We start from the raw sequence: 25,117 nt of genomic DNA, 5'->3' as shown, positions 1-25,117 counted from the left end.
CTTTTGTACTTGCGGGCACTCAAGAAAGTTTAAGCAAATCGTTAGGGGCCCTGTTACATGGTAATTTTGGGTTGCTCTTCAAGCTCTTAAGCCCTGGATTGCCTGCACATTAACACTTTCAAGTGGCTTAAAGCACTCTCTATGCAGCTCAAAGATGCATCACTCCAGGGCAGGATTATCTCTTGATCCACACAACCCAGCTCCTGTTCCATGAAGGTATAGCCATTCCTGCCAGATGTGTTGCTCAAGTTGAAGGCGTCACTGCTTCAATCTCCAAGTTAGCACTAAGCTAATCAAATTTGTGTGGCTTACAGCATAAGGTGTAACAAGGCCCTAGATCTTTGTACATTAAGCCCCTTCACACCTGAAGAGGATGAATACCCGCTAATACACGAACACTGAGTCTATGCCTCCCCTTGGTTCTCCTTAACAGCAGGACTCAGTTGTCGTGGTAGACATAGTCTTTCTGGACTTTAGGAAAGCCTTTGACACTGTCTCTCACTCCATTCTCATTAAAAAACTAAGAGACTGTGGCCTTGATACCTACACAGTCAGATGGGTCACTAATTGGCTGGAGGACCGCACCCAGAGAGTGGTGGTGGATGGGTCTTATTCAAGTTAGAGGGAAGTGGGCAATGGGGTCCCCCAGGGCTCGGTCCTCGGGCCTGCACTGTTCAATATCTTCATCAGTGACTTGGATGAGGGGGTAAAAAGCACCCTGTTCAAATTTGCTGATGACACTAAGATGTGGGGAGAAGTGGCCATGCTACAAGGGAGAAATAGGCTACAATCAGACCTAGACAGGTTACAGGGCTGAGCAGATGAGAACAGGATGGGTTTCAACACCGACAAGTGCAAAGTGATGCACCTGGAGAGGAAGAACCAGCAGGAGACCTACAGGCGGGGGAACTCCCTTCTCATCAGTGCAGAGGCAGAAAAGGATTTTGGAGTCATTATTGAGGCCAAAATGAACATGGGCCGGCCGTGTGGGGACGTGGTCAGGAAGACTAATCACACCTTGTCATGCATCTACAGATGCATCTCAAGCAGGTCCAAGGAGGTGATCCTCCCCCTCTGCGCGACACTGGTCAGGCCACAGCTGGAGTACTGCGTCCAGTTCTGGGTGCTGCACTTCAGGAGGGATGTGGACAACATGGAGAGGGTCCAGAGGAGGCCACTCGCATGATCAGGGGGCAGCAGGGCAGGCCCTACGAGGAGAGGCTGAGGGACCTGAACCTGTTCAGCCTCCACAAGAGAAGGCTAATGGGGGATCTAGTGGCCTGTTACAAACTAGTCAGAGGGGACCAGCAGGCATTGGGGGAGTCCCTGTTCCCCTGAGCACTACCAGGAGTGACCAGGAATAACGGTCACAAGCTGGCAGAGGGTAGATTCAGGCTAGATATCAAGAGGCGCTACTTCACGGTCAGGATGGCTAGGGTCTGGAACCAACTTCCAAAAGAAGTGGTGCTGGCTCCTACCCTGGGCATCTTTAAAAGATGGCTGGACAAACACTTGGCCAGAGTCATTTGACCCCAGTACTCTTTCCTGCCATGGCAGGGGGTCGGACTTGATGATCTGCTCAGGTACCTTCTGACTCTACCAACCAACTATGAAACGATGAAACTTTCCTGATGGTTCTTTCTGTTGACAAGCCCTTAGATGGAAGGAGCTATTGTCATTTACAGAGATCAGGAGACTCATTAAGATAAAAATGTCAGTATTGCTCTTCAAATCCCATTGGCACAGAGATGTTTGATGTCAGCTGAAGTTAAGCACATATGTCGATGAACAGAATATCTCTGTGTTAGAAAAAAGGTTTGCTATTCCAGTCAGAAGGTGCTAATGCATGGACAGCCCAGGGGCTAAGAGCTCCAGGAGCCACCTAAAATTAATATGTAACAAGACCCAGCAATAGGTCTGTAGCAATACCTGAAAAAGCTGCGAGTTCAATAATGGATGCATTTGTATGTGTAAGTGGAGAAAAGAGCTAGACCTGATCTTTGCTGTTTTAGTAGCACTGCAAGAGCCAGAGCCTATATCAGGAGTGAAATATATCCCTGCATACACAACCCACCCAAAATTGCTATATGCCACTCTGCTCCCAATGAGAACTGAAAGGAAATTTAAGTGATGCACAGGCTTCTTCCTGCCATCCCCACAGAAGTGGTTTTCACCTTCTTGGCATGCTGAAAGCTTCAGATGGCTTCATCACCTACTTCGGCTCCCAGTGCTAAAGCAATTAATAGTATAACTGCATAGCACAAAGCAGCACTCTGCAGAGATAACCAGCCCCTACTGTGCATGCAAATTATTGAACATGAATGTGGCAATGCGGGCTAATTAGCTCCACTGAGAAACTGGGTTTATTAGCCCTGACACAGCATTGCACACATGTGGCTACGCTGATTCTGGAGCTAAGGCATGCAGAGCGAGCTCAAGCATCTCTGCGTCTTGTTACTTGCATCATAGAAAACTAGGGCTGGGAGGAACCTCATGTCTTCTAGTCCAGCTTCCTGCTCCAGACAGGATCATCCCTTACTAAAGCATCCCCTTGCTCTTAAAAATGTCCAGGGATGGAGAGTCTACCAGGCCCTGGTTACTGCCCCTGTATAAGGATTTGGGACAAATCCTATCTGAGGTATTTTTGCAAGACTGCATTCTCCGGGTGGTGTCCCCCATTAGTCACAACAGTTGCAAATCACTGAAATGCAGTGACCTATTAAAGTTAGTATCTTTTTAGGCCTTAAGCCTGGCCTGAAAGGGAGCCTCTCTGCAATGCCACAAAGGCAGCTAAAGTCCTTGAATGTGCATCAGCTCTCATTTTAACTGCACATCAAATTGAATGTGTAACACCACCCTTATTTCTCAGCATTTTATATGGCTGCCTGGAGTCTCCTTGAGTTGGCCAATAGCAGATTCCTTATATACAGTCAGCATTGGTGTCTGTAATTACTATTTTCCCTGTGCTTTACTTCCATTTCTTTAGATTAAAGTGTGGTTCATTTGGGAAACAGCTTGGGCAGAGAGAAATAAAAAACTCTGGCCATGGACATGTCATCAGGGTTCCTTAGGAACACTCCAGCTGCCCTGAAGAAAAAGACACTGCAGCCATATGACAAACCCCCCTGACTCAAGTTAATATCCCCTCAACTGCAGAAAATTTACTGCCGTTCCAATTCTGGGTAATTTCTTTACCAAGGCCAGGCAGCTTCTCCCTAAAATAACTGTTTGTGCACCTCTGTCTCAAGACATTTGCCTTAAAATTCCCAATCTCTGGGCAATGCCATTTGTTTAACCATGGCCCAAAGTAAATGTTTTCGCTCGATCTGAGCCTCCTTCTACAAATAGATATGTCCAGATATTGTTATTACTTCATGGAGCAGCTTGAGGAATCTTCATACTGCTTCCCATGCATGACTGCATCTTCCCTGCAAGGTTTTGTGCTATTGAGCAAGCATATGCTTATCTAGTTGTAGACAAAGTTTGCTTTTTAGATGACATTTCATCATAGAAATAATCTGTGAACCAGCCCAAGAGGGATTTGTAATAAGTTCCAGATCTAAATAACCTGCATTTGTTCCCTCAGATTACTGTAGCCCCAATTCCTACTCATTGATTATCAAGTATAGGCAGTCACCAAGCACTCCAGCCTGCCCTTAAAGTTAAAGGAAGGCAGGAACACATTGAGAGGCTGGATACCATCAAGTCAGCTGGCCCTGACAATCTACACCCCAGGGTACTCAAGGAGCTGACAGGCATCATAGCCCAGCCTCCGGCACAGATCTTGAGACCTCTTGGTGCTCTGGTGTAGTGCCCGAGGACTGGAAGAAGGCCAATGTGGTGCCGATCTTCAAGAAAGGGAGGAAAGTGGATCCGGCTAACTACAGGCCCATCAGCCTGACCTCTATCCCGGGGAAGGTCTTAGAAAAGTTTATTAAAGAAGCCATCCTTAATGGACTGGCCGACGCCAACATCGTAAGGGATAGCCAGCATGGGTTTGTTGTGTGTTGGTCTTGCTTGACCAATCTCATTGCCTTCTACGACCAGGTGACATATCACCTGGACAAGGGAGAAGAGATTGATGTCATATATCTTGACTTCAAAAAAGTCTTTGATCTGATATCCCATGATCACCTCTTGGCAAAACTGGCTAATTGTGGCCTTGGGTCCACCATGATCCGCTGGCTGGAAAATTGGCTCTGTGGTCGGACCCAAAGGGTAGTAATTGATGGAAGTCAATCGTCATGGTGCCCTGTGACCAGTGGGGTCCCCCAAGGCTCTGTCCTTGGACCCATATTGTTCAACATCTTTATTAATGATGTGGACATTGGAGTCGGGAGCAGACTGGCCAAGTTTGTCAATGACACCAAACTCTGAGGCAAAGCATCCATACCTGAAGAAAGGAAAGCGATTCAGGCTGACCTGGACAGGCTCAGCAAATGGGCGGACGAGAACCTGATGGTGTTTAACACCGAAAAATGCAAGGTTCTCCACCTTGGGAGGCAAAATCTTCAGCATCCTTACAGGCTCGGCAGTGCTACGCTGGCTAGCACTATGGAAGAAAGAGACTTGGGGATCATCATTGACCACAAGATGAACATGAGCCTGCAATGTGATGCTGTGGCTAGTAAAGTGACCAAAATGCTGGCTTGCATCCATAGATGCTTCTCAAGCAAATCCCAGGACATCATTTTCCCCTTGTACTCGGTCTTGGTGAGGCCGCAGCTGGAGTACTGTGTCCAGTTTTGGGCCCCACAATTCAAAAAGGATGTGGAGAAGCTTGAGGGAGTCCAGAGAAGAGCCACGCGCATGATCAGAGGTCAGGAAAACAGATCTTACGATGACAGGCTGAGAGCCATGGGGCTCGTTAGCCTGGAAAAGTGTAGGCTCAGGGGTGATCTGGTGCCCACCCGCCACAGGAGCACTGAGGTGTCCTGTGCCTTATGTAAAGGAAGTGAACGGCTGTCAATCAGCAGGGCAACGCAGCTGCGGGTTGCTGTGGTAACCAGCCGGTCAGGTGACCGGAAGGGGGCAGGGCCAGGCCCTTTATAACAACTCAGGCCTGGGCCCAGGAGCAGTTCCCCTCTGGCAGCCGCAGGAGCTGCAGCTCTGTGGGAGAGCTGAGCAGCAGGGTCAATGATGGTGGTTGGCTGGCTGCAATGATGCAAGGGGAGAGAGAGAGAGTCCGAACAGCAGTAGTGACTGAGAGTCAGCACTGTGTGCAGTTGGGATTGTAAGCCGGTAGGCCTTTTGGTATGTTGTAGCCGGCTGGCTGACTGCTTGGTTTGTTTATGATTACTCCGGAGGACCGGGTGAGGGTGTAGGGGCGCGAGGAGGCCTCAAAGGGGCTCCCCAGTAGCTTGGGGGTTCCCAGTGCCCAGTGGGGCACAGTGAATGGTGCCAGTGTGGCACAGCGGTTTGCGCCGAGAGGCGCGGCACAGGCCCCAGAGTGGGGCAGCAGGTGCGAGAGGCGCCGCACAGGCCCCAGATTGGGGCAGCAGGGCACGAGAGGCACAGCACAGGCCCCAGAGTGGGGCAGCGGGCGCAAGAGACGTGGCACAGGCCCCAGAGTGGGGCAGCAGGGTGCGAGAGGCGCAGCACAGGCCCCTAGAGAGGGCAACGGGCGCACAGAGCGCAACAAAGGCCCTAGAGAGGGTGAGGAGTATGGGGAGTGCGGCAAAGGCCCTAGAAGGGCAACAGGTGCGAGAGGCGCAGCTTAGGCCCCAGAGAGGGGGCGACAGGTCCAAGGTGGGCCACGTATTATATTAAGCCACCCCAAGGCGGGCGGCAGGGACTTTGGACAGACACCCAGGACAGGTGCCGGACAAAGAGTGTTCCGGAGGGCTTCCATGATAGAAGGGGAGTCCAAGGAACCAGAGGGGCCAGGTAAGGCTCTGGCTGCCTGAGCCTAACTGACTCACATGATTGGACGGCCATTATTTGATAGGATTCAGAAGGGGCCAGGAAAGGCTTAGGTCGCCTGAGCCAAATTGGATGGTTATCATTCACTGGACTCAGAGGGGGGGCAGGTAAGGCTCAGGCCGCCTGACCCCATTGACAAATAACTGATTTAGGTTGCGGGTTAAGCCCAAGGGGCACCAGGTGGGGCGCTAGCTGTGGGCCCTGCCCAAGGGGCGCCAGGTAGGGTGCCAGCTGTGGGCCTAGCCCAAGAGGCTCCAGGTAGGGTGCTAGTTAGTTAAGGACCAAACAATGTCCAGGAAGAGCTGCGAGGCTTGGGGCATGCTAAAGGGGATGTAGGAGGCACGCATTGCCCTTAAGGCCGGGGTGTGCTGAGGCACCCCATACGGAGTAGGGGTAGTAACACACTCACCGTTCACCAGGGGATAAAGGCAGCCTCCCATATAAACTTATTACCATCAAAGACGTGGCGGGCGAGAAACCGAGGGTGCTGAGTCCACCTGAAGTGACGGTAGGGGGGTGCTAGGGAGTTCACGGCCGCTCCTAGGCCCCACTCCCTCACACCACCTATAAGTTTATCGGGGTGACCACCAGGATCTGGGGGAACATTTGTTCACCAGAGCACCCCAAAGGATGATAAAGTCAAATGGTTATAAACTGGTGCATGACAATTTTAGGCTGGACATAAGGAAGAATTTCTTTACTGTCCGAGCCCCCAAGGTCTGGAACAGCCTGCCATCGGAGGTGGTTCAAGCACCTACATTGAACATCGTCAAGAGCAAATTGGATGCTTATCTTGCTGGGATCCTATGACCCCAGCTGACTTCCTGCCCTTTGGATGGGGGCTGGACACGATCATCTTCCGAGGTCCCTTCTAGCCCTAATGTCTATGAAATCTATGAAAATATGAGCGTAAGTACTTTATTGGAATGGATGCTTTATTTATAGGATTGGATTGTGTTCTAACCACTGCAGTAAGAGTGGAAATGTTGTATACTTGGGTATATCTGAGGGTTGGGACCTTAGAAGGAAAAAAAGGATTCTAAAGTAATGACCCAAAAACACTTTATTATACTATGTAAGGCAGTTACAAAGGGTGAAATACTATATTTCCTCCTGAGAGTAAAGATCATTTCTAGTGGAATGCCAAGTAAATATTTATTGTACCAGTAACTCAGAGCATCCTTTCTCCATAATATAGGCCTAATCCAGAGTCCATTAGCATCCATGGGGGTCCACTGAGTGGGTGTTTGCCCTGTAGTCCCAAAAAATTTGTTCTAGGTGCCCTTCTCATTATCCCTTTGCACAGTTTCTAGACCGCTGCCTAGCTTCCAATCCATCCCCAGCAAAAGCTACACGCATCACCAATAAGGTCCTAGCAGACAAGCACACACACCAGAAAGTTCATCAAATATATGTATCTTGCTGTAAGAATAGAAAATTTATAAGAAAGCTGAATATTATTAATTACACAGATAAAAAATATACACTGAAAAGCATTTAAATTTTCTTCCAGTCTTTTTTTTATGCCACCCGCATTCTCATCTTTTCATTACCAACTCCTGACTGTTCAAATTTTTTTCTTTTAACACATTTAATTTAGGAACATCATTGCCTTAGAATTAAGATCCTGGGGGACTGTTACTACTGTGTTTCTGGGCTCCCAGAACCACGGCAAGACCATGCACACTGTTGTGTTGAAATGGGACTCAGCATGATCAAAACTATCAGGTAATTTTTTCCTTTATCCTTTTCTTCCATTGGTTGTTGTTCTGTGGTCACTTATTTCAGCATTTTAATGCTATACAGAGTAAATAATCAAATAATATCTAGCTGGGTCATAGATGAGCATAGTATCGATTCACTGAAGCATAGCAGATATTTTAATATGTAAAGTGGTATCAGATCTGTGTTTATAGCTAATGACTGCATTCATATTAAATGCTTTTGATACTATGTGATATTAATAAGAAATGCGTATTGTGGGGAGGGTGACAGCTATACTTTTTCAATATCATTTTTGAGCTGAAATATCAAATTTCACTTGGATAGTTCATGTGCACAGGTTTTTGGTTTTTAAGATAAGGCTGATGAGGATAAGATGCGACTAGCTCATTGTCTATAATCTCTTTTATAATAAAAGTAAAATAGACAGCTGTGGCAATGCTCTAGTTTGGATAATAGCTCAGAGGAAAACTTCTAAACACTGTAACATTTGCCAGCTAAGCAAATGGCACCTATTAAACTCCATTGCCTCTTAAACCCATAGGAGCTGGCAATATTCTCAGTTAAAGGATGTAGGCATGCATATTCATAGGCAGTATGTAGATGCAGACATAGTTGCATTGCTGATAGGAGTACTATATTTTTATTTAAATATATGCATAGACGTTATAATTCTTCAGCAGTTCATTTCTATCTCTAGTCCAGGATTTTGCCCTCAGTAGTGGCCAGTATCTGCTGTTATAGACTGCTGTTATAGCCCCCTATTCTTTTGCCCAGCACCATCTTCCAGTCCTCCTCTCCCGCACCCTTCCCCATTGAAACCTTTTCCTAATGCTCTTCCAGTACTGTGTTCCAGCTGGTCAGCTTTTTTGTGCTCCATTGCATTCTGGTCTTTCCTCCCAATTCTGTCTGCCTTCTCAATGTAGGAGGACTTTGAAGAAAATGAATGGAAAAATCGGCTATATAGCAGATCTCTAAGAAGGTTGTTGACATACCGTTAAAAGTGCTGGATATTTTGCCCCTGGCATTCAGGAAGGGAAGCATGAATTGTATCAATTGTAGATGAGAAAAGCTATCTATCAGGAACATTAAAAAGTGCAGTTGAAAATATATGGGTAGTTATTTGCATATGTTTGATAGTACACACTGGGCACATCTATATGTTCATTAATGTGCAGTAGCTACTGGACATTTATTTTAGTACTTGCTTAATGAAGTACTAACTAAATGCTCAGTAACTACAGTTACTGCGCAGTAGTCCCGATGCACAGTTTTTTAGTGACACTTACTGTGCAGTAGCCTAATACTACTGCACAGTGCAGTAGTATATTAGCATGGTTTTTGCCCGGCACACTACTGCACTGTGTTATTAGGCTACTGCACATTAAACATCTAAACAGGTAAATAATCCGGGAGCAATTTACTCTAGAGTTAAGTACTCTAGAGAAAGCTGTCTTGGGCATGTGTCTACATGTGCAGCAATGTGGGAGCAGATTTGCTTCTCCTAGCTGTGGATTGTTCCCACTCCCTGTGGCCCTGCACTGGGCCCCTGCAGCATCCAGGGGGAGCTCTAGCTCTCCCTGGGTGCTAGACCAGAGGCTGGCAGGGAGTATAGGGCAGGGAGACTGCTGTCTCCTGGCAGGGCTGGAACATTGCTCTCTGCCCCCAGGAGCGATCACCTACTAGGGAGGCTCCACCACTGGAGCTCAGGCAGGGACAGTGTCCCCCTGCCCCACAGCAGGGAGCTCCTAGCCCCCACTCTGGATTTGCAGGGCCAGGGCTGGGAGATTCTTATCTCCCTGTCCAAGCTCCGCAGCTGCGAGCCCAGGCTGAGACATCCTTAGTTCCCAGCCCAAGCCCCATGGTCATGGGGCCTAGGCTGGGAGATAAGAATCTCCCTGATCATGCAGTGGGTGCTGGGAGCTCCACACTGCGAAGGCAGGGGGACATAGTCCCCATCCATGCTGGAGCCCACCCCAGCACCTGGCAGTTCTAGCAGCAGGGAGCACATTTGCTCCCAGTCAGCCATCTACACATGTGCTACTGCACAGTAACTAAACAAAAGTAAATTTGCTACCTGTATGCAAATTTACAGCAAATTACTGTGCAGTAAGCATCTGTACATGTAGATGGTGAGGCTTACTGTACAGTAATTAGCTCTAATCTCAAGTAAAGCATCTCATATAGATGCACCCACCATCTACCACACCTTCATGTGTCATGTTTTCTTCTGAGACTGTAAAGTGCTCAGTGCAGGGACTGTGCCTCTGTGTATATTTATGCATGTTTAGCACACTGGGGTCCAGCTATTGATTAGGTCTCCAGGCACTGATGTGATATAAATTTAATATGAGTTTGAATAGCTTTAATAATCAAGACATCCAGAGGAACCATTGAGATGCACAGCGTTTCTCACTCTGCATGCACCCAACTTGGAATGAAGTGGTGAAGCCACTCTGAGTGCCCCCCTGCTGGTGCCCTCGAGCTCTCTGTCTTCAGTGGAATCGAGAACCATTGTGGTGGTGGAGGGGTGCCTCCTTTCTGGGTTTTGTGGGTGTGAAATAGGAGCAAGTAAGCAAAGCTTGCCAGCAATACCAACAAGATCCCAGTGGAAGCGATATAATATGCCCTTTTAGTCAAAGGCTTTATCTTTTGTGTGTTTGTACAATTCATAGTGTGGCCTCATTCTCCTTTGCAGCCCTTGGATGCTATGATGCTACTGCCACTACTATTACTACTAAAAATAATAGAATAGCCATCTGCACTCTGATTTATCTGAGTGAGAAAAAGGCCAGTATGATTTATGCCATGTCAGTCAGAACTGAAACTGGTGGGTCCCTCAGCTATAATGGAGAAACCTTGTGGAAGAGTTTATACAACCTAAAAATATTTTAATTGACCACTGCAGAGATTAATATGAAATAAGTCCTACCAGTAGTAACATTTGGATGATTATAGAATATCTTTTTTTTTTTTTCCTGAAGCCTTCACAAAGGAAATATCTTCTATATCTGAACTATTGGGAGAATGATACAAGAGATGAATCCATTCTTTCAACCTCAGATATATTTAGGTTACTTACCTCTATTTAAGGCTTTCTTGAAGGATAGAAAGTATTTACAGGGAAGTTCCAATGATCAAATTAAGATATCTGGGCAAAGCTGCTTGTGCAATTATTGCTTTTGTCACTCCCAGAAACATCTGACTTTCAGACAAAGAAGCACTTGTGCTTGCTGAAGGACTAGACAGGAACAGAATCTACAGTCTACTTGCTTTACCGACTCTTATTTCTAATCCACTGGGTTATTGAAATACAAATAAATAACAACAATAACAGAGGTCTTAGGAGTCAATCAAAAATGTGACCCTGTTGCACCATACGTTGAACAAATGCAGGGTGTGTCTATACTGCACAGTGTCCTAGAAGCAATATAGCATGGTACTCAGCAGGGTAAGTTAACCTGGCTGCTGTGTTATGCTAGTGCAACTATACTGCTTCTGGCACCCAGGCTGGAGCTACCTGGAGTATGCCTACATGGATTGTTTTATGCAGTGCACCTTAGTGAGTACCAAACATAGGGTGCATCTACACTAGACACTTACTGCAGGTGCCTAATTAGCTCTGCAATAAAGCATCAGCATCTACACATGTACTGCTATGAGGCTAGAGTACATTAATTAACTCCACTGTAAGATAGTACTGCCCGGCACAGGTCCTATTCTATGGGGGAGTTATTCACTTTCATGCAATGTGCGTGTAGATGGTGACTGCAGCTGGCTGGGGCATGAGGATGCTACGGTGTGGGGCTGCCTACTGGCTAGCCCTGTTCTTTAGTACCCTCATGCCCCAGCCAGCTCCTTTGTAGCATGTTGAACTGGGTCAGAGCAGCCCTGGGCTAGCAGGCTGACCGCCCCCACCCCCTTTCCTCCTGGGCTTCCTGCCAGCCAGGGCTGCGCTGCCCCAGCTCCACATGCTGCAGTCCCAGGCACACGTGTAAATGCTGCACCTGGGAGCAATAAACTCCAGTGCAAACTGGGCCAGAGTTTATTGCTTCACGCTAATTTCACATGTATATGCACCCACTGAATACCAAAGGAGCACTGTAGTCTAGAAGAGAAAGCAGTCAAAAGAACCAGTAATGGGAGCTAAAGACGCATTCAATCTGGAAATAAAACAAGCATCCTGATGAGTGATTAACCACTGGAACAAGATACCAAGAAAGGAGCTTGACTTTCTGTCTCTTGATATCTTCAAGTCAAAACTGGATGCCTTCCTGATGCTTCAGCTCATCATCAATTATTGGCATCAATACAGGGGTAATCGGATTAAATGTGATGGTCAGTGTTATGCAGGATTTAGAAAGAGGATCTGATGACACCTTCTGGCTTTAAACCTGATGAATCTGTAGCAATGGCAGTATCAAGTAGTCCTCTCCTGGGGCTGCTTTTATGTCTGCTCTGCAGGTTTGAGTTTCCCTGATCCTTGGAGGAATTTTTTGTACCCCAGGTGCACATAATGGGAGGAGGGAGGCGGGGGGTTGAGGAGTGCAGAGCAGATTGAAGCTGTTTGAATTCCAGTTTCCTCAGAGGGGGAGCTCAGTCTCCCCACATGGTAGCAGAAATTCAAACCAACCCTCATACGAACATATTTATTTGGCACATCAAGGAGTGTATGGTGGTTTCATGGCTTGGGTTCCCTCCCATGAAAGTGCAATCTGAAAGAGTATTTATAATGACAGAACTATTTTCACCACAAACCTAAGCTACATTTCAGGAGCAAAATAGTATCTTGCCTTCATTAAAAGGCTCAGTCTCTAATAGTAAACATGAATTAAAAAGAAAAAATACTATTATTGTGGATGATCTCAGTAGCAGATTGGTTTTTCCTGGGAAAATACAGCTCTTTTATTCGTTTTTTGGGTCCTTTCGGAAGTCTTATCCATCTAACTGATTTTTGAATGCCACATTCAATATGTGAATATTTCATGTGAATTCAGAGTTTTTTGTACATGTTTAGAAGTGCTTCGGCAGTAACAATCCAAAGTCACTTTTGGACCACCCAGTTTACAATATACATACTTTCATAGTTTCATAAATGTTAGGGGCTGGAAGGGACCTTACAGATCATCAGGTCCAGCCCCGCTGCACATGAGCAGGAAATGATCCAACTCAATAGTCTCTCCCCAGACTCTTTTGTTAATAATACAGAGCTAGTGAAAGCTGGAGTGACAATAATCAGAGCAACCTTGAAGACAAGAAATGGAAAATGTAGACATCAAAACAAAACAAAAAAATAGGCAAATATTCACTTAGAACTGCAGGGTGTGTTCATCAAGTATTACTCCAGGCTGCATTTGCTGCTCTGTTCTTCTGGAGTTAAATCAGTGGACTTAAATATTACAAGACATGTTTACCCCTGACACATTCACCCTCTGAGGACATGTGACCAAAAATAATAGCAACATAATGGCAATATGTCATTGAAACCTTTTTTTTTCTTACTGATTTGACATTGTGTGAGTTTATAGTCTTCAAAGGAAAGGCCCCTCCTTTTAAAGGTCTGTGACTGAATCTATGGGATCTCATACCATTTTGTACTATTTTTGGTTAAGGATGCTAACGTAGAAACTATGAGGTATTCCCGCACCTTCACGTGCTGTTGTAGTGCATCTTGGACTCTGGGACTTCACTTAGTTGGCTTCCTTTATGCCGACGGTGCTCAAGCTTTTGGCCCCTAGGCCAGATGAGTGGTGCAAGGCAGGCCCACGAGCCCCACATGCCAGGATCAGGCCCCATATTGCCTCTACCTTGGCCTGCACATCTGGATAGGGTCCTGCACAGCCTTGGCTAGCCCTCACATGCCCTGTTCGGGCTCCGCACTGTCCCCACATGCCAGGATCACCACACACCACTCATGTCCAGCCCCACGTGCCAAAATCAGGCCCTGCATGCCAGGACTGGGCCCTGGAATCCAGCACTGCCCCCCACCCCGCCCCATTTGTTAGGACTGGGCTCCACGCTGCCCTGCATGTCCGATCTAGCACGCAGGGCCGAAAGCTCTCCACAGGTCCAGAAATTTGGCAGCAGGGGAGTGGTGCCTCTGCTCCCCCAACACCAAATTTTCAGGTGCACAGGGGGTCTCGGGGAGCTCAATGTCATAGCTCTGGGGCTCGATTTGATCCATGGGCTGACAGTTAAGTACCCCTGCCTTATGCAACTAGTGTAGGGAGAGGTTGTGGTAAAGGAGAAATGAGAGAAGGCTAAACACGTAGCAGAAGCAAGGCCCTGGCTCTGTTGTCACTACACTCTCAGTTCAGATAGTGCAGTGGCAAGCATGACGTAGACACCTCTATAGAAAGTGGGTGTTAATTCCACGGGGGTCTAGCTCTAATCCTATAATTTGAGGGCAACTCCTTCTCTGAAGTTGCTCTAAATAGGACCAGAGTGTAATGTTTGCCACATATGGCTCACAGACATTGCAAAGCTACCCCTACAAAATATTAGATCTATGAGTGATTAAACTGCAGCCTCATCGTTCAACCCATTCAGTAAATTAGTGCATTGTGTTGCCTAGCTTCCAACACCCCCCCCAATAATATGTCTTTCTTTTCCAAGCAAAACGCAGCTCCCAGAATTGACAGGTATAGCATACGCATCTGCTTGAGTTCATCCACTTGCATTTCATGTCAACATGAAAAAGCACTCAAGTCCTTGTAGAAAAATCCCCATAAAAAGTTACGTTATTAGGCTATATGTGGGCCAGAAAGCAACACAACTCACGTTTTGTTTTGTTTTTTATCTCGTACTAACAGTCTCTTGTGAGCTTAGAGTTGAACCAGCTGCAGATTCAGTTCCAAAGAATATTCTCTTCTGGTAGCAACAGAAAATCTCAGGCATGTGTAGATGAAACGGGGGCCCTAAATTGAAGCAATGTGTTTTAAAAAACGCTGCTTCAATTTCGGGCTGATTAAACCCCCGTGTTGTGCACATACGCCACACTTACCTGCCTCTGTGGCAGGGAGGGGAGGGTGAGTTGCTGGCGGGCAGATAAGTCCCTGGGCTGCAAGGGGCGGGGGGGCTGGTGCTTCCCCCATGGCCGCAGCAGCCTGCCCCCCAGATGGCAGCCGCCTGCAGGCACCCAGCTCAGGCTGCAGCCATGGAGGGATGCACCGGGCCCCCACACAGCTCAGGCAGGCAGGCTCCGGGGTGGCGGGATGGAGAGATTTCAATGGAACATCTTTTCATAGACTCTGTTGAAAAGAAGGTATGGCCTTAACAGCGTCATTCCACGTTTGCCCCAAACCAAGACAACCCTGAATTTAAGATGCTCTCCCAGTGATGAGATTTTAATCATGGACAATGTATACATTTGTTATAATTTTCCATGGATAGAATCTAATTATTGAAGGGTCCTCTTATGTTTGTCACTCCTACTGCTGCAGCAGGGGAAGAAGTGGCAGGGGAGCAGGCGGTGGGAGGGAAGGCAATGGGAGAGGTTGTGGTGGGGGGGGTGTAGCAGTGGGGGACAGTCAGTAGTGGGGTAGTGAGGGGAATAAAACATTTTGTCCCTAACTACTTGCACCCTACTGCTGCCTGTCCTCCTGGTGCCTGCCCCCTTGTAGCTTTAGGCCCCTCTCTGCCCCCACACCAGCTCTACCTGCCCACAGCCTTGGGCCCTCCCCAGACGTGCCACTGCTGCCACAGCTAGCAGGCCAGGCTGGGCCGTACTCCATGCCACAGGCTGGAATGGAGCCGGAGTGGAGCAAGGGGAAGTGGCAGGGGGCAAGCAGGCGGGGCAGAGCTGCCAGAGCAGTGTGGAAGATAGGGGGAATAAGTGGTGGTGGAGGAGACAGGAGGTATAGGGCAGTGGTCTCCAAAGTGCAGTGCACGCACCCCAGGGGATGTGCAAGACAATCCATTGGCGTGCGGGAAGAAAATATTAGAACTTCTATTTATATTTATATAAATATACAGATATTCATAGAATCAATGAGTCGGAAAGGACCTAGACAGATCATCTAGCCTGAAACCCTGCCGTGGGCAAGAAGGAGCACTGGGCGTCGGACTAGATATTGGGGGTGTGTGCTCAAAATTTTTTTACTGATAGGGGTGCGCAAATATAAATATACATATATTGGGGGTGCATGCTCAAAAATTTTTTACTGATAGGGGTGCATGATCAAAAAAGTTTGGAGAGCCCTGGTGTAGGGGACCTGAGGCTGCAGGGGCAGGCAGTAGCTGTAGCTCTGGCCCCAAACCCAAACCAGGGCTAGAGCTACTGTCTTCTCCCCTCTGCTGCCTCATGCTGGATTGCAAGATGAGGGGCTTCCCCCCACCATGTTGACCGAGATAAAAAACCTCATCTTGGAATCAAGTAACTATGGTCATTTTAGGTACTACAGCCTTACACCTCTTGAACTTGAGAGGAGTGAGCGTGTGGTTTAAAGAGAGCCCCTTTCTATGTCATCAACAAGTGCTACTGGGCACAGACTTTGTCATAATACCCGTACACCAGACTCTAAGTCACTTGGGCAAATGCAGATAGCTGTGAATCCAGTGGAAGGCCCAGTAGGGCTGGGTGAAGAAGAAGGGCAATGAGGTGGATAGCTCATCATGTAAAAAGTCACCTCCCACATGCAAGTGTCCTCTTTTCCCTCCAGTAACTTTCCTTAATGCTCAGATCACCCTCATTCTTGCTTGTCAGGTAGGGTCTTGTGCACGCATCAGCACCTCAGAGATCCTTGCACCCTTGCCCCCTCATTGTTCACAGTTTTGGGAAGGAAGGGTCCTGCGTTCTTTGGCCTTTTAAAAAGACACACAATCAACAATGGCAAAGTCATTACAGCCCCCTTCTTTAAACCTCCCTGTAAAATAAATACTTTGTCACGCTATCCCAATATTTTTATGCCAAAGGAAATATAGCAATCCATCTGACCTTAGCAAAACAAAGGGAAATATCATCTCAGCTGCATAGTCATTTTCTATTACTTACTGCAAGGAGGGTTGTGTGCATAAGCTGTGCATGAAGATGAGACTCTAATTTACATTATTTCATATAGATTGAACCAATTGTGCCATTTTATAAAAATTAAGGTCTTTTCAGTGTGTACATTTTTTTAATGAAAAGCTTTCTTCTCAATTACTCCTCTGCATCCAATTATTTTTATATATCAAGATAAGGAAAGCAGACATAAAGCCAGAAATAATTATCTTGGTATGAACAAAAGAAAAAGGCAGGCAGGGAAAGTGGTCATGTGGGGAGAAGTGGCAATTCCTTTGATGGCTATAGAATTGAATTTGATAATATTTTTGTCGTATGTGTAGAGCAGTTCCTGACAGTACATTGCAAATTGCAGTGTTGCCTATTCTCACAGTTTAATTGTGACTCTCACAATGCTGGGAGAGGGGGGATGGAGGCTCAGCTGCAGGGATCCTGTCATAAGCTCCAGGTGTCTTCTTTTTTAAGTACATTTCTGTTCCTCATGACTTCAGGGAGCTGAAGGTTCAGAAAACCAAGGGGTATATATCTAGAGAGCCCCACATTTATTTTATTTTTATTATCTGAAGCCAATCTCATGATTTCTCAGTGGCCTGATTCAAGCTTGCCGAATGGTTGGGGTGAACTGTACTGCAGACTTCCATCAAAATCACAGTAAAATGGTGCAATAAAAGAAAAAAATAAGTGTCAGACTTATGCAGGGATTACATCCCTCTGTGTTCCTGACCCACTATCGGGCTTTGTTCTGTAGCTAAGACTGCTGAGCATTAGGGCAGACTCATGAGTACAGGCGACAGATCTTTCACTGGAGCAGGTCCTGAACTATGAACCTCGCTAGTAGGAAAGGGGAATGTCCACAGAACCCCCCGAGTGTGGAATTAAATACCCAAGACCTCTCCCCAAGTTACCTTATCCTAAAATGCTACTCTTTGCACTCACACACAGCTCCAGAAAAAGCCCAATAAAACTATTTTTCTTTAAATCAAAATCAAGTGTGCACAAGCTTAGCTACCTGTTGGGCAAGCACAGTTAACACCAGTTTCTGTGACTGGTAACATGCAAGGGAGTGATGTGGGTAACATCACACACAGCTGTGGTTGATTCCTCAGCCTGAGACTAGGACGTTGCATTTGTCTCAGGACAAGTTGCGCCTCTGTTTTTCCTTGAATATAAATGTCCAGGGATAAGTATATACACACATCGTCCTTCCAATCAGGGTTTAGTGAGTGGCTGAATGCACTGCCACTTCTCTGCCATTGACTCGATGCAATTCCACATTTTGCAATGTCCCTGGATAAATTGGTAGTGCATCTTATCCTGCCAAATCTTTTGGGGATTTATCCCAGGACAATGGACATGGACATGTGAACCAAGACAACTTGTTCTGGGATAAAATGTTTTTTTTCTGGGGATAGACGTGACATTTATTTGCAGCCTAAGAGAGCAGCAATCATGTACAGTTGGGTCAAAATCAAGAGCAACTCAACCGCGTACAGTTGATGCCAGCTCAGATTTGGAGCTGCAGCAAAGCTGTGATTAGGACAGCTCAGGAGGTTGGGAGGGTAGTGGCCTTAAGACCATCCATTTTGGCCATAGCCCCCAAGAACTGTTCTGACAGTAAGAGATCGTCAGGTTATAGCAACATCCTAGCCAAATTTCCTTTTTCCTAGCCATGGAGGCTGGAAAGGAGATAGGGTAGAAATTGCTATGGCAATTCTGTGCTAACTGGGGATTTCCTCAGCTAGCCTGCTAAGCTGCGGCATTTTCATGCAGACAAAGCATCATCGCTCCCTTTATTTCAAATATTTGGATGATCCTGAGATATGATGAGGTGGCCTATAGAAATACCTACACCGATAGATAAAGATGTTTCACACTGCTGTCTGAAAGGCTGGAAGCCAGGCTTTAAACTGTGGCATGCTGGAGTTTCTCAATTAACTCCTGGAGTTCCCAATCAATCCCTGTTAGAGAAAAACAGTTTTTTGCTTTGTTTCACTTTGCACTCCATGAAGAGGAAATGCTAAAAATGCAATTGAAACAAAAAAAAATGCTGTTCAGAGCAGGATTCAGAATGCCATCAGCCCCAAGAGGTAGTAAGTACCTCAAGAGGGAAGAGCAGTTCATTAGAAGTGCCCGTAATAGGGGGGTTTGAATGCAAAAAAGAGAGACAAAAAGCCAGGCATGCTTGTTGCTCGTAAGGAAACCTATTTGCACTTGACACATTATGGAAGAATTATTCCAAAAGAATAGGTTTTACCAGTGTGCAAATGTCTGACCACTTTTCCTGCCAAGGTCATTGAGACCTGCTGATCTGATGAGTAAGCACTGCCCTAGCAGGATAACAGCTGCATAGGCACATATTACATACATCATTTTTCTAAGATTTCAAAACATTCAGGCGAGGACAGTAAAGGTGAATTGCTTTTCCTGTGATTCCTCACAATTTGACAGCATTTCTTTCCATTTCCTCTTTTTAACACATTGAATTGATGCCCTTGTTGGCAGCTGTCAAAGGCCAAGCACTGAAGGGACTCAATCAGCAATTTTCCTGATCTCCTGTAGACCTAGTCTGCCGAGGTCCTGGTTAAGGCACCTGAGGCATGGTGGGCACCTAAAGAAACACGACAGCGCACTCTTTGATCTTTGCCTGTGCTCTTGCTGGGTGGCACACTATTTCCACAGACTACGGTGGCAGCAGGGCTGGGACAACTGTAGAGAAAGAGCAGACTTAGAGCAGACTGACAGTAACAAAGTGCACTTTATTTCCCCTGAGATTGCCAACAGGGCTACTAATTAGTGCTGACTCTAGTGGTGATTTTCTAAAGCAAATGAATGGTGTTAGACTGAGAGCTCTGGAGGCTACAAAATCCTACGTATCTTCATAGGAGACACGGCACAGGCAACTTAGTTATGAGCTTCGCGCCTTACCCTGCCAAAGTGTCTTGATTGATTCGAAAGGACCCTTTCTAGGGCTTGGAATGGTGGTTTAGTATCCACAGTCTCTTGCCATACAAAGTGCTTTTGGATTTATTTGAAAGGAAGGGGCTATCTCAGCGTAAAGTAGCTCCGTTTACTCCAACCGACCTACAGGTTAAACCAGACCCAGCACTTAAGTATTCTTTCTGGGACTGTTAACAAAGGGACCTAGTAGTGTTAACTAGGTAGGAGGTGATCCTTGTGAGATGAGTTTTACCAGGCACAAAAGGACACAGCTAAGGACTGTTGTGCAGCCTTAAACCTGTCATTTCCTTGTTGGTAAGTGCTTAACTAAGCAAACATACCATTCTTGTAACGGGTTGTGTGTACACAATCTCTCGTGGACGGCAAACATCCTAGTGATAGTGCATGGAGATTTAAGAAGTTGGATACAGTATATGTGTCCCATGAAATGATAATACATCCATGCACCATAGCTGGTCTGCAGAAGCAAACGCCTTTCTTTCAAACCTTGGTGGTTGTGAACATAGGGAAGACACTTTGGGCAAAATCTAGTTTGGCCACATAGTTGCTCCCAGTTTAGGCTCGAGCATACATAAGCATTAGGCATCTGGCTCCAGGAGGCTAAATCAGAAAAATGCAGTTCAGTGCCTAGATTCCCAATACACTCAATGGGAAATTAGGGCACTTTAAGAGAGTGAGACCTACAGTCCAAATGTTTGGGGTGACCCAATAGGAAATGCTGATTGCAGGGTGGGAGTGACTGGACTACTCCGTTGGGTTTGTGCCATGCTCTCAAGATCATTTCTGTATTTTGTCTAACATAGAATGCAGAAATGCCCTCTAATGTCAAATTGCATTCATGCAATCTCAGCTAATTTTGGTGCAAACAGAGTTTCCCTGAGAGAGATTCAAAAAATATTTTTATCATGGGAAAATTATATCATTTGTAAAAATGCATCATACTCAAAAAGGGATGAGCCATCTCTTTCCAACCTGTCCAAAATGAATTCCCATTTGGGCAAACACCAATCCTGGAAAATTTCAGCCAGAAACCTGAGAGTTTTACAAAGCTGTAAGTGGCTTATAATAAGAAGTTAGAATTGGGACCTCTGTATAATTTAGCTGGGATAGTTTCTCTTAGTGTTAAATGTTCTGTTATGTTTTTATACAAAAGGCCTCAATGGATCCATTCAAGCATTTCTGTTTCTCTCTCTTTTTGTATTTCTGTATAACGGGAATAATGTGTGTACCATTGAACTGTGCGTGCATTAAATGCCTTTGTAAACTTCCTGCTTTCAGAGCTATTCTATGACTGCATGTGTACTGCCACCCCACAACTGTTATCTCTTAATTGTACAAACCTATTGAGTATCCCTTCACACCAAATTGGTGTTGTATTTTACAGCTTTCTTTTCTCTAAACATATGTAAATCCCCGACACACAGTTAATTCTGCAGCTGCCTAACTATCTGGCAAGGCCTGGAAGACAAGTTGATACTGAGGGGTGAAAATGTGATGGATCATAGTTTCAGCTTTCGCTAAAGTTGATGGCAGGAGCATATCTCCGAACTCTGTGTCTATTAACATTTTTGCCACACAGGTATGTTAGGTCAAGAACAAAGCATGACATTGACATGCGGATAGGAATACATTCTGGATCCGTGCTGTGTGGCGTGTTGGGCCTACGGAAGTGGCAATTTGATGTCTGGTCATGGGATGTGGATATTGCCAACAAGCTTGAGTCAGGTGGAATCCCTGGGTAAGATGCAACGTGTTTCCATCCATTATATACTTTTGTTTTCCTCTGACAAATGAACTGTCTTTCCAGTAGCTAAGGAACGGAGATATGCATGCACAGAACATCCTTACAGTGATGTTGATCAAACGTAAGTCTGCAAAGGCTGTTCAGAAAATTGTCACAAAAGAAAGACATGTTGGATTCTCAAGTCAGATATTTATTGATGTTTTCCATAGTACATAAGTGTTTGAGGCAAGAATACAGATCTCATTTCCTTGTCTCGCCTGATAGTCAGACTTTGGAGTTGTGGATCTGATTGTGAAAAAAGGACTAGTGTCCTCTGTGGAGGGTCCTTGATGGTATTCCACCAAGAACTACTCCACAAAGAACTTCCATATGTAGCACATTTACCTGCTCCAGATTCCTGTCTTCTGCTGCCTCAGGTTCCCTCCTTCCCCAGTTCATATTTTTCACACTGAAAAAGTTTTCTGGCCTTCCAGGAGTCTGGGTCATCAACACACAATTTAAAACAATACCGATATTCGACACAGTCTTCCTATCTGACTCACAGCCATTGCAGCAAGGTTCTTAGTCCTGTCTCCATGGAGGCTTTTTCATGGTAGTTTTCTCCCCACGCTCCAGCCTTGCAGGCTGGCTCCTGTGTGGTTACACACGCTAGGCCTCTGCTTGCAGACTAAACAGAGGGCACATCTACACATGCACTTTAATGTGCATTAGCCTATTTTAATGCACATTAATTCATCACAAAAAACTATGCGCTTTTGCTAATGCTCTTTAAAATAGTCTAATGCACCTTTTTCCAGTATCTTACAGTGAAGGTACTAAATTTAATGTGCATTAGAAAAAGCACATTAACACATGTGTAGATGTGTCCAGAGTCTCTCTGTGTGTGGAACCTCTCTCCTGCCCCTTTGAGGCTCTCTCCTGAAGGGTTAGGGAAAATACCTCAAAGTTTCTAGCTGGTCTGGTTTTGACTTGCATACTTTGTCACCTGAGCATTATAGTCACTCCCCCCAGCTGAAAAAGTGGGCTGAACCTGTCAGAAGAAAGATGGAGCCCAAAACCTCCTCAAGGCCAGATCATCCTGTGATTCCATGTCTGAAACTAGATTTATGCATTAGCTTTTGGTTAAAGTAGTCTCCTTTAACTAGCACATCAACATCATTTTTTAGCCCTTTGTTCCCCTTTGTGGATACAAGAAACATGCATGCAGTTTCCATCAAGTTTTCACAAGAGATAGGAGTACTGTTGCATCTTCAATAAGCTGCCAACCTAATTTAATGGAGTTTTAAGAAACTTACCCTCCAGGGATTGTTCACAACCAACTTCATGCTTTGAGTTGCTAATTTATGGCTTTGGGACCTTTCTGTCAGCCATTCTCTTTGTGGAAATATATGTATTTCCATCCATCTTCCTGGCTTGTCCTTATTTGAGGGGGGCACTTCACCAGAGGGCTGAAACATTATTTGTGCCTAACCTGCAGCTCAACACACGTTGAGAAGCCACAATCCATGTGTTTGCGTAATGAGTTAAATTCCTCATTACCTTCTCCAGACAGACCACTTACCCTGTGGCTGACCTGCTAAAGACCAATCATATTGTTGTATTGACTGCAGAAATCCCTGTTCAAGCTTAACTTTGTTTCACTTTAAAGCACCAAGCAAAAGCCCTCCTTGATGCAGGATTGTGCTCCTGGACCTAAGCAGAAACATCTGTAGAAGTCCTGGAGCAGGCTAAAGGCATCAGCACGTGAAAATGTTACCATGGGACTAAGAAGAGTGGTGCTTTATGCACGTTAGCTGCTCTGAGGTAACTGCTCATGTGGCGGCTCTTACCCATGGTGGTTTATCCCTCTATGAAGATGGTTAAGCTGCAGGATGTCATAGATTTCATAGACATTAGGGCTGGAAGGGATCTCAGGAGATCATCGAGTCCAACTCCCTGCCCCAGGGGCAGGAAGTCAGCTGGGGTCAAAGGATCCCAGCAAGATAAGCATCCAAACATTTCGTGAATGAGTCCAGAGTAGGTGCCTGCACCACTTGTGGAGAGAGTCTATTCCAGACCTTGGGAGCTCGGACTGTGATAAAGTTTTTTCCTTATGACCAGCCTAAAATGGTCACAGAGGAGTTTATGATCATTGGTCCTTGTCATCCCTTGGGGTGCTCTGGTGAACAGATGTTCCCCCAGATCCTGATGCACCCCCCCGCAATGTACTTACAGGCAGTCACCAGGTTAGCTTTCTTTTGATGTAGAGGAAGAGCCTTCAGAGAGGCATTTACTTTGAAGCAGCTGATGCATGGTAACAGCTTGCTGTTCCTTTGCCAATGGCAGCTTCTTCATGAATGGCCCAGCACAAATCCCACTGCAAGAGATAAGGGGGCTTGTGCTGAGCCATTCTGTCTCTGAGCACCTAGAATAGGGATATCAAACATACAGCGCACATGTCAAATCTGGTCACAGTGCTGCTCCATTGGGCCTACTAGTAGGCCTAGGGTTTGGGGGCAGGGTCCTGGTGGGCATGGGCCTCTGTAGCAGGGGGCAAGTGAAGGCTGTGCAACATAGTCCTCTGTTGCCCTATAGCTGCCTGGCCTGCCACTTCTTGCATACCCTGCCATGGGAAGCAGCTGCTGGGCCATGGTAGCTACCTCCACCACCACTATCCCATACCCCAGGTGAGATTGGACCTGCAATCCAGATCCTACTCCAGGACCAAAGTGAGTTTGACACCCCTGACTTCTAACCATGATTCCAATTGCTGGGCCATAGACATGGAGCAGGTCAGTCACAAAAGGACAGAGGGGACAGAGGAAGGTAGGCTGTTCCTCCAATGTGTTCATGCAGCACCAGACAAGATCCACACTTGCTACAACCTGAACAGGGAGCAGGGTAAACACCTTAGCACAGCTCTGCAGGCAGGCTAATTACCTCTGCAGATGCAGCGCTTATGAGACCAAGCGAAGCACTGTGCTAACATGGTTCTGCTGCTGCCTGTTCAGGGGGTAGCACTCACCACAGCAGGATTTTGTGGCAATCGATATACTGCCACCAGCTCAGGCAGCTACAGAGGGTGGCGTCAGGCTGCAGAGACTGTGTGGATCACTTTGCAGTGGCTAATGTGGACTGTTGTACCAAAGAAAGCCAAGAATCGTTATCTTTTATCCCTCCTGATTGAATCTATCTTTATAGATTCGTGGAGAAATCATTTTTCCAGAGTGTTACAAAAATATTTATTCTAGATAAGCACCACACCAAAGCAACAGCAGAAAAATTGTCTGAAAATCAATAGAAAATGAGTCACGTTATCTATCTGGAGGCATTTCCTGTTGTTAGTTTAAAAGCATTGCTGTACCCCAGGAAATGACTCTGCCTTTTTTTCTGTATATCATCTGTATGTGGCTGAGTCACAGGCGTGTTCTTTGCAGACATAAACACATTGCCATGACTATTTACACTACAAGCTGATATAGCAACAGATGAATAAACCTTGCCGTCATCAGTAAAATGGTCAGCTAAGTTCTGCTTCCCCAGTCTGGATTGTAGTGGAGTGAATTTTTCTCCTGTGCATATTCTCACTGCAGAAGGCCTATAGACCACATACAGTATGTCCACACCATCTCCCCGGTACTCCCAGAGAAGACCACTGTTAGGTAGGTCCCATGCACCAAACTCAGAAATGAGGCAGTGATGACACTGGGCGGCTGCCCTCTACCCCCACTGTCCAGATCTCTGCTTTCCACATGCAGCGGTAGGTAGAGCCTCCACAATGACTTCACTGC

General features: G+C 46.1%; 1 protein-coding gene across 2 annotated transcripts in view; it reads left to right on the top strand.

Annotated features, from left to right (window-relative positions):
- The window catches only part of ADCY8 (adenylate cyclase 8), a 200,468-nt gene that overhangs the window by 106,832 nt on the left and 68,519 nt on the right, over positions 1 to 25,117 (top strand). For both annotated transcript variants that reach the window (XM_090040660.1, XM_090040659.1), the window contains exons 5-6: positions 7,523 to 7,650; positions 21,183 to 21,341. In XM_090040660.1, coding sequence (XP_089896786.1) covers positions 7,523 to 7,650; positions 21,183 to 21,341 — 287 coding nt within the window. The remainder of the gene's footprint in view (positions 1 to 7,522; positions 7,651 to 21,182; positions 21,342 to 25,117) is intronic.

Source organism: Crocodylus siamensis, chromosome 3 (genome assembly GCF_052110815.1).
Source record: "Crocodylus siamensis isolate JL-2025a chromosome 3, ASM5211081v1, whole genome shotgun sequence".
Lineage (NCBI taxonomy): Eukaryota > Metazoa > Chordata > Crocodylia > Crocodylidae > Crocodylus > Crocodylus siamensis.
The sequence above is the reverse complement of the archived record's forward strand: the minus strand, read 5'-3'. Positions and strand labels throughout refer to the sequence as shown.